The sequence below is a fragment of the Oryctolagus cuniculus genome, chromosome 15 (assembly GCF_051225735.1).
Source record: "Oryctolagus cuniculus isolate XC-2025 breed Fujian yellow rabbit chromosome 15, ASM5122573v1, whole genome shotgun sequence".
NCBI lineage: Eukaryota > Metazoa > Chordata > Mammalia > Lagomorpha > Leporidae > Oryctolagus > Oryctolagus cuniculus.
Window position 1 is genome coordinate 5384591 of NC_142881.1, and position 12442 is coordinate 5397032.

The 12442-nt window shown below is 52.2% G+C and overlaps 1 protein-coding gene across 1 annotated transcript in view; it reads left to right on the forward strand.

Moving 5' to 3' along the window:
- Window positions 1-12442, forward strand: part of ADAM12 (ADAM metallopeptidase domain 12) — a 319692-nt gene that overhangs the window by 91960 nt on the left and 215290 nt on the right. Inside the window, exon 3 of the mRNA XM_008274835.5 lies at window positions 816-889. Within this exon, the coding sequence (XP_008273057.3) occupies window positions 816-889 (74 nt within the window). The remainder of the gene's footprint in view (window positions 1-815; window positions 890-12442) is intronic.

The following is a 12442-nucleotide window of genomic DNA, read 5'->3' on the forward strand; positions in this document are numbered from 1 at the left end:
ATTGGGGGGAACACATCCTGGGTAGAGAGGACAGCGCAGACAAAAGCTCAGAGCTGCTGCAAAAGCTTGGTGTGTGAGAACAGCCGGCAAGGCCAGGTGGGCTGCAGCCAGACGCGCAACAGAGGAGAGCGTGGTGGCAGGGGAGGGCCGGGCTGTAGGGACCGGGCCCCATCCGCCATGTCCAAGACCCCGCATCTTGGTATTGGTGCAGTGGGATCCAAGGTAGCCTCAGTTGAAGAAGTGGGTTGGCTAGGCTGTGCATGAAAGACATCCTTTTACTGTTACTGGAGACCGACTGGCAGGAGGGCAGGGGAAGGTGCAAGTGACTCGGACTGGAAGGGGCGTCCAGTTGCCCGGATGAGGGACCGCTGTGGTGTGAGCTAGGCTGGGATGGAGAGAGGTGAGGCTGGACCAGAGACCTTGTACCTTGGTGGGAAACTCGACTGGATGTTTTTGTGGATCCGACGGAGCTGATGAGGGAGAAGGAGGCTTGGCGGGTGGCTGCACATCTGGGACGTGAGCAGGTGGGCGAGGAAGGGGCCCCTTGTGGAGGCAAAGAAGATGAAGGAGAGAGTGGGTGGGGCTGAGGGTGCTGAGGGATCAAGAAGGGTGCCAGGCAGAGCAGCAGAACGGCCGTGATGGTGCCACGTGGGAAGGTGTCGTGTCCCAGCCCCTGCCCTGGTCTTCTGCGCTTGGAGTCTCTGCTCCCAGAACGGGCTCTCCTCTCTCTGCCGAGCAGGCCCCCGGAGCACATCCAGATGTTGGCGAGGCAAAGCAAGATGTTTTCCGACTGACTTTCCTTGTTTATCTTTCAGAACCATCCAGAAGTGTTGACTGCTCGCATACAACTGGAAAGCAAAGAACTGATCATAAATCTGGAAAGAAACGCGTAAGTGTTCGCTCCTGCTTAGGGCAGGATGGGGGAAACTTCAGACGGCAGGGACTGAAACGTGCTGTGTCATCTGTGTTGGCATCTGCAGACACAGAGGCGAATGCATGGATCTGTAATCCAGATTTGGAGTTGAGGCTGGAATTAGCTTCAAGAATTATCCACTGGGAAAATAAAGACTGTTATCTTTCCAAGAAAGAACTTGATAACTCAGCAGGTTTCTTTTTTTTGTTTTTTCATGGTTCTGCTGTTTCTTTTTGTCAGAGCCTGATTTTTCGAGGAGAGAATTGAATCATCTGTTCTGTCCAAATAGCGGTGTTCCATAGTTAATTGACTTTCGACAATTCCTGGGTTATATAAGAGGAAATGACTTCAAATGGATAGAAGTTCCTTTCTCCTTGAGAAATACCAAGAGTTTATTTTACCTTTCGAAGCTTGTCTCCAGTGGTGTTAACTATTTATCTTTTTATATTAAAATGTGGCCCCTTTTGGGAAAAATTGCATAAATTTTTAGACAATGGTCTTACATTTTTTTTTCTGGAGGATGTAGGTGTAGGGACAATGCTTTGTGTGCCTGAAGGCGGGAGTGGAAGTGACTGGCCCCATGCCATTCCTTACGTTCAGGTGATCACGTGGAGGCTGCAAATCCCAAAGCCCTTCGTGTCCTGTCCGGCAGTGGCAGAGCTGAGCTGCTGGAAGTGGCACACTGTGCTGGCGCTGTCAATCAGCTCCCGGGGGCTGCTGGACGTGCCGCTGCCGCCTGTCACTCGTCTCTAAGATGCCGATCTTGTTGGACTGACGGCTGAGACAGGCAGCCTTGGTGGCGTGAGTCCCACCATGACGAGGAGTCAGAAACCTGGCTCTGTGTCTCCGCATGCGCACGTCTTCCGTGCTTCGGCGCGTGGGCTGGAGGGGCTAGGGCAGTCAGACCAGGGGGATCAGCGGCAGCCAGTCCCAGCATTCGGAATCTGTTGGCACGGCTTATTGCAACTCAGTCCTCCCGGGATCCCTGGGTACTGGGTGTCCTTGGATGCCGAGGTTCTCGGGCACTCAGGTCCCTTTTGTGAGGTGGCATGGTGTCACCCAGGACCTGCGCCCCCTCCTGCCTGCTTCCACCATCTCTGAACGACTTACAGTACTCCCATGGGTGACTGCTCTGTAGGTGCCACTAGACGCTGTCGTTCGAGGAATCTTGTGAAGGGAAAAGCTGTGCGTGTTCAGTACAGATGACGAGTCTTAAAAGTAAGCCATCTCGGTGCACGGCTGGCTGAATCCACAGGTGTGAAAGCTGGGGGGGCGGAGCGCCCGGGGGCCCCAGAGCCTGGCTGTCTCTCTAATGTGCTTTGTCCTCACCGGTAAGTGAGAAAAGCCTGGTTAGCAGCACACGAGTACGAGGCCTTTGGCTTTTCCTGCGATTGGATCTGAACGCCAAGGTCCAGGCGCCTTTATCGGGAACGAGTCTCTGAGCAGGAAGGTGTGTTTTGCTTAGGAAAGAAAACGCTGTCCTGGTCCTGTTCTCCCCTGCACCAGAGAACAGGGTGGGACACCTCAGTTGCTGTACCTGCCTCTGTCCGGCGCTGAAACTCCCTCAGTGGAGGAAACTGAGTGTTGCCTAAGAGAGGGGAAGGAGAAAGCCTTCCTGTGGGCTGTGCTTCCCCGGCGGGGCTCTGCGGATTGGCAGCTGGACTGGGCGTGGGCGGCCAAGGCTCCAGGCTGCTGCAGGATCCCGCTGGGTGGAGGGAGGGAGCTGGAGTTCTGACTGCAGGTCACAGGGCAGGGGTAGACTTAATAAAAGCCTTGGGCTATTTGTTTTGATTATAAAAGGAGTTCGGCTTGTGCAGAGAAGTGAGCACTGGAGAGAAATAAAGAACAAAGCTCCCAGCTTATGCGTTTGGACTCGAAGGCGCCACTCTGCTTGCTGATTGGTGGCTGCTGATACGAGTCGGGTTGTTTGGCTATGAGTAAGGCTCTGCTTTCTCATCTTAGTGACACTGAGTCTGTGACCTTTTACTTCTGACCTCATTTGGCTTTACGGTGGGACACACTTTCCCACGGGGAATTAATGTGGTAGGGCCCACCTGGGTCTCTGAGTCTGTGGGGTGGGACAGTGGCCCTGTGCGTGTTTTCCCCTGAAAACGCCTTCCCTTCCACGCCTGCAGACGATATGACACACACGGACAGCAGACACTGGCCAGTTAGGAGAAGGCAGCTCTGTAAGAGGTGCCACCATTCGCTTCCTTCCCCAGGGCCCTCATAAGATAATCTCAAAATGAGAGAATGAAAACGTAAAACCATCTCTTCTCAGTGTCATTCTCTCTTCCCACCTGTCAAGCTATATTTTAGAAGATTTATAGAGTATTTAACGTAGTCCTATGATAGTCCTGAGCTTGATTTTAATTAGGCCGCTATCAATTTTAGAGATTCTATTTTGCTAAACACAACATTTTTGTGAAGAGAGCCCACCAATATTAGTATTTTTGTAAGGTATTTCCCTCCCAAATGTAAATATAACAGTTTGTTGAAAGAAGTTTCGTCTGTCTTCTCTTTATTTATTTTTTTAAATTTATTTGACAGGTAGAGATACAGACAGTGAGAGAGAGAGAGACATAGAGAAAGGTTCTCCTTCTGTTGATTCACTCCCCAAATGGCCACCACGGCAGGCGCTGCACCAATCCGAAGCCAGGAGCCAGGTGCTTCCCCCTGGTCTCCCTTGCAGGTGCAGGGCCCAAGCACTTGGGCCATCCTCCACTGCCCTCCCGGGCCACAGCAGAGAGCTGGAATGGAAGAGGAGCAACCAGGACTAGAACCTGGCACCCATATGGGATGCCGGTGCTGCAGGTGGAGGATTAACCAAGTGAACATGGTGCCGGCCCCTCGTTTCTCTTCTAAATGGCTGTGAGTTGGAGGCGATGAATACAGAAGCATCTACACCTTGCTAAGTGGAGTGAGATGCCTTGTACTTTAGGGCTTTCCCTGCAGAAGGTGATCGCTCACCGGAGTGCACTGGAATTCCTGATTTGCATCACCTTTGACGCCGTAGATACGACGCGGGGAGTTTGTCCAGAGGAACCTCTGAGCAGACAGAGATGGAGCTGTCAGCAGGGTCACTTAGACGTTCAGCAGCCGTCCGGGAAAGGGCCTGCGACTCGGAAGCCAGCTGCGTGGTGGCCTCCTGCAGCCGCTCCAGGCTGGGAATCGGCCCTCTTCTGGGCGTGGTCACTTCTGAGTATTTTACCTAAAGTACCAGGATCGGCGATTGAACCAATAAATTATGGCTCAGCTGTGAAAGCGCGGTCAGCAATGATGGGAACCTTTACTGCTGTAAAAATTCACGGCATAATCAATGCAGAGAGCATGCTATAAAGTTGTTTACGTGACATTCAATTTTTATTTTAAAATTATGCACATGGCCTGCGTCTCTGAGTAGGAAGAGTGAGGGAGATATTTACTGTGTTGGCTCAGTGTTTTACTACAAAAACATAACATTTTAAAAATCTGGGTGAAAGGCATTTTATTTTGAGGGGCAAAAAACTGTTGTAAAAACTTGATAATAGTTGAAAGGAATGTTAAAGTATTTATGATGAGAAGAAAAGGGGGAAAGACCTATAAAAGGATGGAAAAAAATCCTCTCGTTGATGTTGTCTTTCGATGTCCAGGAGTGTGCTTGAGTTGCAAAGTGCAGACAGATCACAAGTGAAGGGGCCGGTGCTGTGGCACAGCAAGAAAAGCCACCGCCTACAGTGCCGGCATCCCACATGGGCACCAGTTCTAGTCCCGGCTGCTCCACTTCCGATCCAGCTCCTTGCCAATGAGCCTGGGAAAGCAGCAGAGGATGGCCCAAGTCCTTGGGCCCCTGCACCCACGTGGGAGACCTGGAAGAAGCTCCTGGCTCCTGGGTTTGTCCTGGTCCAGCCCTGGCTGCTGTTGCCATTTGGGGAGTGAACCAGGCGATAGAAGATCTCTCTCCCTCTCTCCCCCTTCCCCCGCCCTCCATAAGTCTGGCTTTCAAAAAACTAAAACGTCTTAAAAAAATCAGGACCCAAGTCAAAGTGGCCATGGTCCTGAGATCCTGACAGCTGCAGCCCACAGCCGGCACTGATCCCCTCCTCACAAGCTCCTCCACGGGGCACCAGTTCTTCCTGGAATTGCGCTGAGAGCTGTTTCAGGGAGTATAGCATCCCTAGTTTGTACAAAGACCGGATGCTGCTCACTTAAAATCTGTGCTTGTGTAGCCGGAATTAAATATTTAGGTGCTTCCCCCGAGAAACGTTTTTCACATCACTGCTGTCTGCCTGTGGAGCCACAGGGGCCTGGGTGGTAGCAGCCATCGCTCCGCGGGCTCCCCGGGGGCCTGGGTGGTAACGTCCATCACTCCGCGGGCTCCCTGGGGGCCTGGGTGGTAATGTCCATTGCTCTGTGGGCTCCCTGGGGGCCTGGGTGGTAGCAGCCATCACTCCGGGGGCCTGGGTGGTAACGCCCATCGCTCCGCGGGCTCCCCGTGGACTCTCGGGCCATTCCTCCAGCAGGTGCTCTTGAAACTGCATCTTTGACCAAGATGCTTTATGGGCCAGGCTGGCCAGCCTGGACGCCCATTCTTCCAGTTCAGGCTAATGGGGGACGATGGCGGCGGATCCCACTCCCTCCACTTCTTGACCCAGTGAGCGGTCTCTTCCAGCTGCTCCATTGCTGGCGGAAGGCAGTTGCCATGAGAAGCGCAGAGCAAGCTGACCTTGTCTGGGGTGTCTTTGGGTGTCTCTGGGCTGGAACTTCGGCATCGACATTGGTCTGGAACAATTCCAGGCATCTCTTAAGATACAACTTCCATTAGGGTTCGTCCTAGATTAAGAGCGGAAGCTTTCAATTGTCAGACACAGGTGTGAACGTTTGGGAAGGCACTTAGGTTGGGTCACCTCTCAGAGCAGGTGGTGGTGCCCGGCATGGGGACAGAGCCGGCGGGGAGACCAGCATCGGCGGGCGGTGAACCTTCTGAGGATACCAATCTGCTGTTCATGGTGTCGTGCTGCCCAGTTGGGCCGAGATTGCTGCTCATGGCCTTGGGCCGTGTGTGCCACCTCTGGTTGGCCCAGGGTGTGCCACCGTCTCCGGGAAGACAAGCAGAGGTGCACTGAGCACCCTTCCTGGTGGAGGGAAGCCGGCAGAACACGGCAGGGTCTGGATGATGGAGATTTCCAACAGCGACCAAGAGGGCATTTCACGGTTGTGGTTACATGCAAAGTCCTGGGCTTGGGCTAACAGGAAATCAATGGCGAGTTCAGATTTGCCCTGTCTTCACAAGGGAGACCCGCTGGAGCCTGAGGTGATGTGGCTTCCAGGAGAGGTGACCGCCATCTGAGCGGGGAGCCATGTGTCTGTGGCGGGTCCCAGCCTGGGGAGGTCATCCTTGTGCCATGCAGTGACCCTGGGTAGCCACCGCTGGAGCCTGCACCCTGTTCAGGCAGGATGTCTGAAGCCACCAGCCCCTTTGTTCACAGCTCTGCCGGGGTGTTCCTCTCCTTTCCTACCACTGAGGGCCGTTCTTAAGCACAGGTGCGTGGTCTCGACCTCCTCCCCACTGTGTGGCTCCTCACGGGCTCTCCCTAAGCCCCCACCAAATGAGTGACAGAGGAGAGTGGATGAGCTGGGCCAGGCTGGATGTGGGTCCTTTCTCTCTCTGTGTCTCCCTCTCTCCGTCTGTAACTCTGCCTCTCAGATAAATAAATCTTAAAGAAAATGTATATTTCTCCGCCTTAAACTGGAAGGGAAGCTGACACGTGCTAACATGGATGGCTCTTGAATGTGTTATTATAAAAGACATAAATCAAGCACAAAAGGACAAATGCTGTGGAGTCACACAGAGTAGTCAGATTCGCAGGGTTGGCTGCCAGGGACGTGGGGTGTTGGACAACGGGGCAGTGTTTAATGGGGACAGGATTTCTGCCTGGGAAGATGACGATACTGGGAATTTGGATGGTGATGATCATGTGAGTGTACTTAGTGCCACTGAGGTATACCTTTATCAGTGGTTAAAATTATAGATGGTACGTGCATCTTACCGTGAGTTTTTAACAGCTAGGTTCTTGGTGTGTTGTTATTGGGCAAAAGGAAGGCACCCTCGTTAAATTCTTTCATGAGCTCACATGATATAGAATAGAAGGCGGCCAGTGGCTTATTCTGGATCTTTGTTTCTTAATTCCAGGAGACTCATTCCCAGGTAATGAATATGGCTGTGTAGCCAGGATGGCACTCACGGAAGCGAATAGAATGTTCCTTGATGCCCCAGTTCTGAGACCCTGCCCCCTTCTTTCCGGAGCTGCTTCCATGGCCCTCACATGGAAAAGCATGATTGACAGTGACAGGACTCCGAGCTGGTGTCAGACAGGGGAGGAGGCAGGTCAGTTCCTCCCCTAGATGGACAGAACAGTTTATACCTTTCCCCAGGTCGTTGGGAGGGCGAGTGGCCGTGGGATTTATGGCACTTGGCACCACGGTGGCATTTAGGGAGTGCTGGCGCCATGCTGTCACTTGGGGAGAACTTGGGTGCTGCGCTGTCATCTAGGACTTGGTCATTGTTCTCCGTCCCCTTCTTCTCCCTGTGCCGCCTCTCTCCTCAGGAACAGGGATCATGGACATGGTTCTCGGCTGTTCTGCTCCTGCCTCCAGCTCCTGTGGCGCCCGCTGTTCCTGGGCCCTGGCCCTGCTTCCTCCACTCAACCTTCTCCCCCTCACTCCCTGCCATGGTCAGCCTGGGCCCCCAGTCACTGCCCCCCCAACCTGCACTTGCTGCCCAGCCCCGTTCTCTGCCCCAGCAGGAGAGCTACAAGTCCCCTGTGTGCTGTGGTTCAGGTGGGCCAGGAGATGCCATGTGATTCCCTGGACCTCTGTGGCGGGGGGACTGGGTACAGAGTAGAGGACTGGAGCACAATGGTTAATGTGCCTGGACCCTTCGTCCATGTGCAGCAAAACTAACACACGGTCGCCAGCCTCCCCCATCCCCAGGTGGGCATCCTGTTTCATCTTCAAATTCCTACCTATCTATTGCTAAAATAAATGATTTTCTGTTGTACCCCGACTTGAATAACAACAAAATATCCACCACCATCCATGTCTCGTAGACTCCCCGTCTGTTCTGGCAGGCGGATTGATTGTATCAGGCCGTAAGCATGGTCCCCGGTTGTATCTGTTGCCTGTATCTCTGAAGTCTCTGTTAATGCATTGATTCTCTGTCCCTCTCTTTAACACTTGCACGTGAAATCTTCCAATCCTTGCAAGACCATTGGCAAATGGAACCAGACGGCTTTCCTGGTAAGGTCTCCATGCTCTGCTCTCTGTGTCCCCATGGTGCCGTCCAGCCCATTCCTGTGGCCCCTGTGTTTCCTGTTCACTGGCAGTAAGGTCTGTGGACTTCTTCAGATTGGCAGGACAATGGCACAAGCAGTGCCTTGACCTTCCTTTGCACCATGGCAGGTGTTCCGTGGCCTCTGGTTGTCTCATTGGTGCTGTCGAGTGTGTTCGGGGGTCAGCGGCCACTTCATTACACAGCTCCATCTGAGCCTCACTGGCTTGAGTCAGCAGCCATTAGCAATCAATCCCAGATCTGTTCTTTCTTTGGGTCATGCAAAAGAGTAATGTTTTAATGCCATTATCCCTTCTTCATTTATTAACTGGAACACTTTTTAGATTTTTTTTAAAGATTTAATTTATTTATTTGAAAGGCAGTGTTGGAGAGAGAGGGGAGAGAGGAGAGAGAGGAGAGAGAGAGAGAGAGAGGAGAGAGAGAGATGTCTTCCATCCACTGGTTCACTCCCGAATGGCTACAATGACCAGGGCTGGGCCAGGCTGACGCCGGGAGCCCAGAGCTTCCTCCAGGTCTCCCATGTGGGTGGGACCATCTCCGCTGCTTTCCCAGGCACGTTAGCAGTGAGCTGGATCAGATGTGCAGTAGCTGGGATGTGAACTGGCACCCATATGGGTTGCTTGCACTGCAGGCGGTGGCTTTGCCCACTGCTTCACAGTGCCGGCCCCGTTGGGCCAGTTCTATAGAGAACTTTCCCACCAACAACTGGCTACCCTGAAGCACGAGATACAAGGCAGGATAAGTTCTTTCAGGGCCACCCTGCTCACCACTCTGCCTTTGCTGGTGGGCGGCCCCTTATACCCCAAGGTCCACACCCCACACCGGTGCTTCACTCCGCCTGTGTTGGGCACCCACATGCGTGCCAGGTTCTGTGGGTCTGAGCTACACCAGAGAGCAGGGAGGAGTCTGACTGAAACCTGTGCAGAGGGCACCCGAGAGCACCCCTGCATCCCCCGTGGAGGTAGAGCCGCAGGGGTGAGGACGGGGATGTGCGAGCTGGCTCAACAGCAAGTGACAGAAGTTGTCCCCTGGAAGCAGGTGACTCGGCCGTGAAGGCTTCCAATCCCAGCAGTCTGGGGTCTGGGGAGGTGACTGAGGTGTGGTGAGGAAAACAAAATGCGGCCGCTCATCTAGAAACGCTCACTCCTTTCTGCTCAGCGCTGGTGGTCTCTGCTGCGGGACAGGTGGGCGCAGTACAAGCAGAGAAGAGCTGCTTTATTTTCCTGGGATTGTCTTCCTGCGAAAGCCGTGTGGGCAGACACAAGATGCAGGGCCCACCCCTGCTGCAGCCTTCGCTCGGGACAGGTCGCCCCCACCGAGCTCCTGCCAGGGGCCATCCGAGGTCTCTTGGATTTCAACTGCACTAGAGATTGAATGGGCCCCTCTCATGGTTTGCCCTGCAAGTCCGGCAGGCTGGCATGGAGGTACCCTTTGAGCTGTGGTGGGAGCCGAGAAACACCCACTGGACAAATCACCTGTCACCAAAGTTCACTTGGGGGCGGTGGGGAATGGTCTTTGTTTTTCAAGATTGATTGATGGATTTGGAAGAGAGACAAAGAAACATCAATCTTCCAGAAGCCAGGAATCCATCGGAGTCTCCCACTTGGGTGGTGGGGCCCAGGCCCTTGGGCCATCTTCTGATGCCTTCTCAGGTGCGTTAGTGAAGAGCTGGCTTGGAAGTGGAGCTGCCAGGACTAGAACCGGCACTCCTGGGTGGGGTGCCGGCATCTCAAGCAGTGGCTTAACTCGCCGTGCCACAGCGCCGGCCCCAGAACACGGCTTTTACGTGCTGCTTTCACAAAATAAAAGTGTGTTTATGTTTCCTGGATATTTCCAGCACAGCCCTGAGAGTATTGTGTATTCTCAGCATCAAAACGTCGAATGTTGGGAAGTTGACTAAATTTAACAGATGACGTTAAAATAATAATAAAAAAACTACTAAAAGCAATATCTCTGTAATAAATGTTTAAACTTCATTTAAATTTTGGGTCAGATTTATTATCTCACCAAGTAGGGTAATGATTATGGCTTGAGTACTTTGCCCCTTGCATTCTGTAAACAGTTCCTGGTCTGAAAGCCTTGTATCTCCACTTTGGACCATAAATAGCTGTATAGACGTGACACCAATCGCTTTCATTAGAAACTATCTAAGGCTGCTGCTTTCCCCAATGTAATTTTGCCTGTAGGAACCTAAAAATAATCATTGATACAGAGGGTAATATATTATTACATTAATTAATTCACACAACCAGAGAAAAGATCCAAGGATACATTTGGTTCTTCCAAATGTATGGAGTACCCCTAACAACTGAGTTCTGCCATTTTCAGAGTGGCGATTCTAGCCCATGTTGATAGAAATCATGAAGACATAGACAGTCATTTGGGGAATTCATGCTACCTCCTGCCATCGCTTTAACTCTTCTTTCTTCCTTGTCTTGTCTTGTCTTGTCTTGTCTTTTACCAGAGAGGGTTTCGTGTGCATGGTGTGGGGAGAAGCACTGAGCCAAGCACAAGGGAAAATGGGGCCTCTGGTAGCCGTGGGCTTTGCACATTTGGGACAAGTTATTCGCCTCTGTGAGCGCTCTCCTCTGTGATAGGCACGAAACCTCACCTGCTCGCGGGTCGGATGGCTTCCAGGGGCCCCGTTTCCACCCGGAGACCTACGGCCTCGGTAACGGTGTGCACTGGGGCGAGTGCTTCCTTCCCTGGAAGGATGCCAGGACTGGCCGCGCCGAGAGCCTGCCCTGACGCGGCTGCTGCGTGAGGAACCACGGAGAGCATGCTGAGTGTAAGTGCTGACGAGACACAGGCTCCCTGCTTAGCTGTATTTCAGGGACCCAGCAGACCCTGCACGTGTAGCTCCGTCCACGAGGTACTGAGCTTTGTTCCCTGGAGACCGGAGAATCCCTGGGGTTCCCTGGCCCAGGAAAGTCCTTTTTCTTGGGAGATGGGAGCAGGTGAGGTCACACAGCTGAGGCCAGTGTGGGCTGGAGGGAGGCTCCTGACCAGCATGATGAAGTGTGCGTGGGGTTCACAGTCTACGAAATAGACACCGGATGGGCAGTGCCCAGGGGAAGACAGTGCCTTGGCCTGTGGTGTCAGGGTCATTTGAGAAGGCTGGAGGGTCTTCGTGACTCTGATAGGTGATTGTAACCGTGATCCCCGAAGGACTTTGGCCGTAAATTGTAAGACGATTGTGATGAAAGGAAAGGCCCTGGGCACCTGCAGGGCCCTCGCTAGGCTCCAGGTCGTGATCCAGGGAGCAGGGTACAGGGTTCACTTTTCACACGCTTTATGTGAACATTGGAGGTCATAGACACCACAGGGACTGTGCGTGTGTGTGCAGATCCAACACAAGTGTCTTGTCCACAGAGTTAGCGATAGACACACATTGGTGCTTCCCTTCTGGTCTCCTGGGATGGGAGTCCAGGTTGCTTTGCAGAGGTCATTGTCCTTGGAGTGAGCTCAAGTAAAGTGACCACCTTTTATGGACAAAGACAAGGCTTGGCGAGGCGTTGTGGTGAATTGGCCACTTGCGTTGTGCACGTGGAAGTAGTGAAAGCAAGCACACACAGTGGATTGCTTAACTACATCTCAAAACCGACGTGACCACGTGTGAATGTACTTAGATCTATTACTTATTATTACATAAGTGTCAGTCTTTGTGCCTGCATTGCAATGGTTCTTTTTTTCCTTCCAAGTCAGCCATAACCAATGTGTTCTTGTTTAGAAGTCAGTTAGTTGAGGCTGTACTTCTACTGAGTTTTCAAAAAATCCTACAGTAATGCAAACATGACTCATGGCCTGAAAATAATCTATAGGTATTGATTGATAAACAGAAATTAGGGCTCCATGGAAGTTAACGTTTGAACATCAGACTCTTTCTAGTATTTATATGTTATGTATTAAGAAATACTAGCAACTAAAAACAACTAAGTATTAAAAAAATGAGCAATCCTTGCTTGTTAATAAAAAGGGAATTTTAATCTGGGATTTGGTGTTTTGCCATTTTTCCTTCTCATGTTTTTGTAATAAGTACTCGAATCTACGACATGTTCTGTTCATTTATGTTTGTTCATTGGTTTCCTCATGCAGCCGAGTTTCAAACCTCGTGCTGGGGTTAGCACATAAAATGAAATGAGGCAGCTCTTGTGCCCCGTGCTCCAACCACCTCCATTCTGTAGACTAGCGGAGGGCAG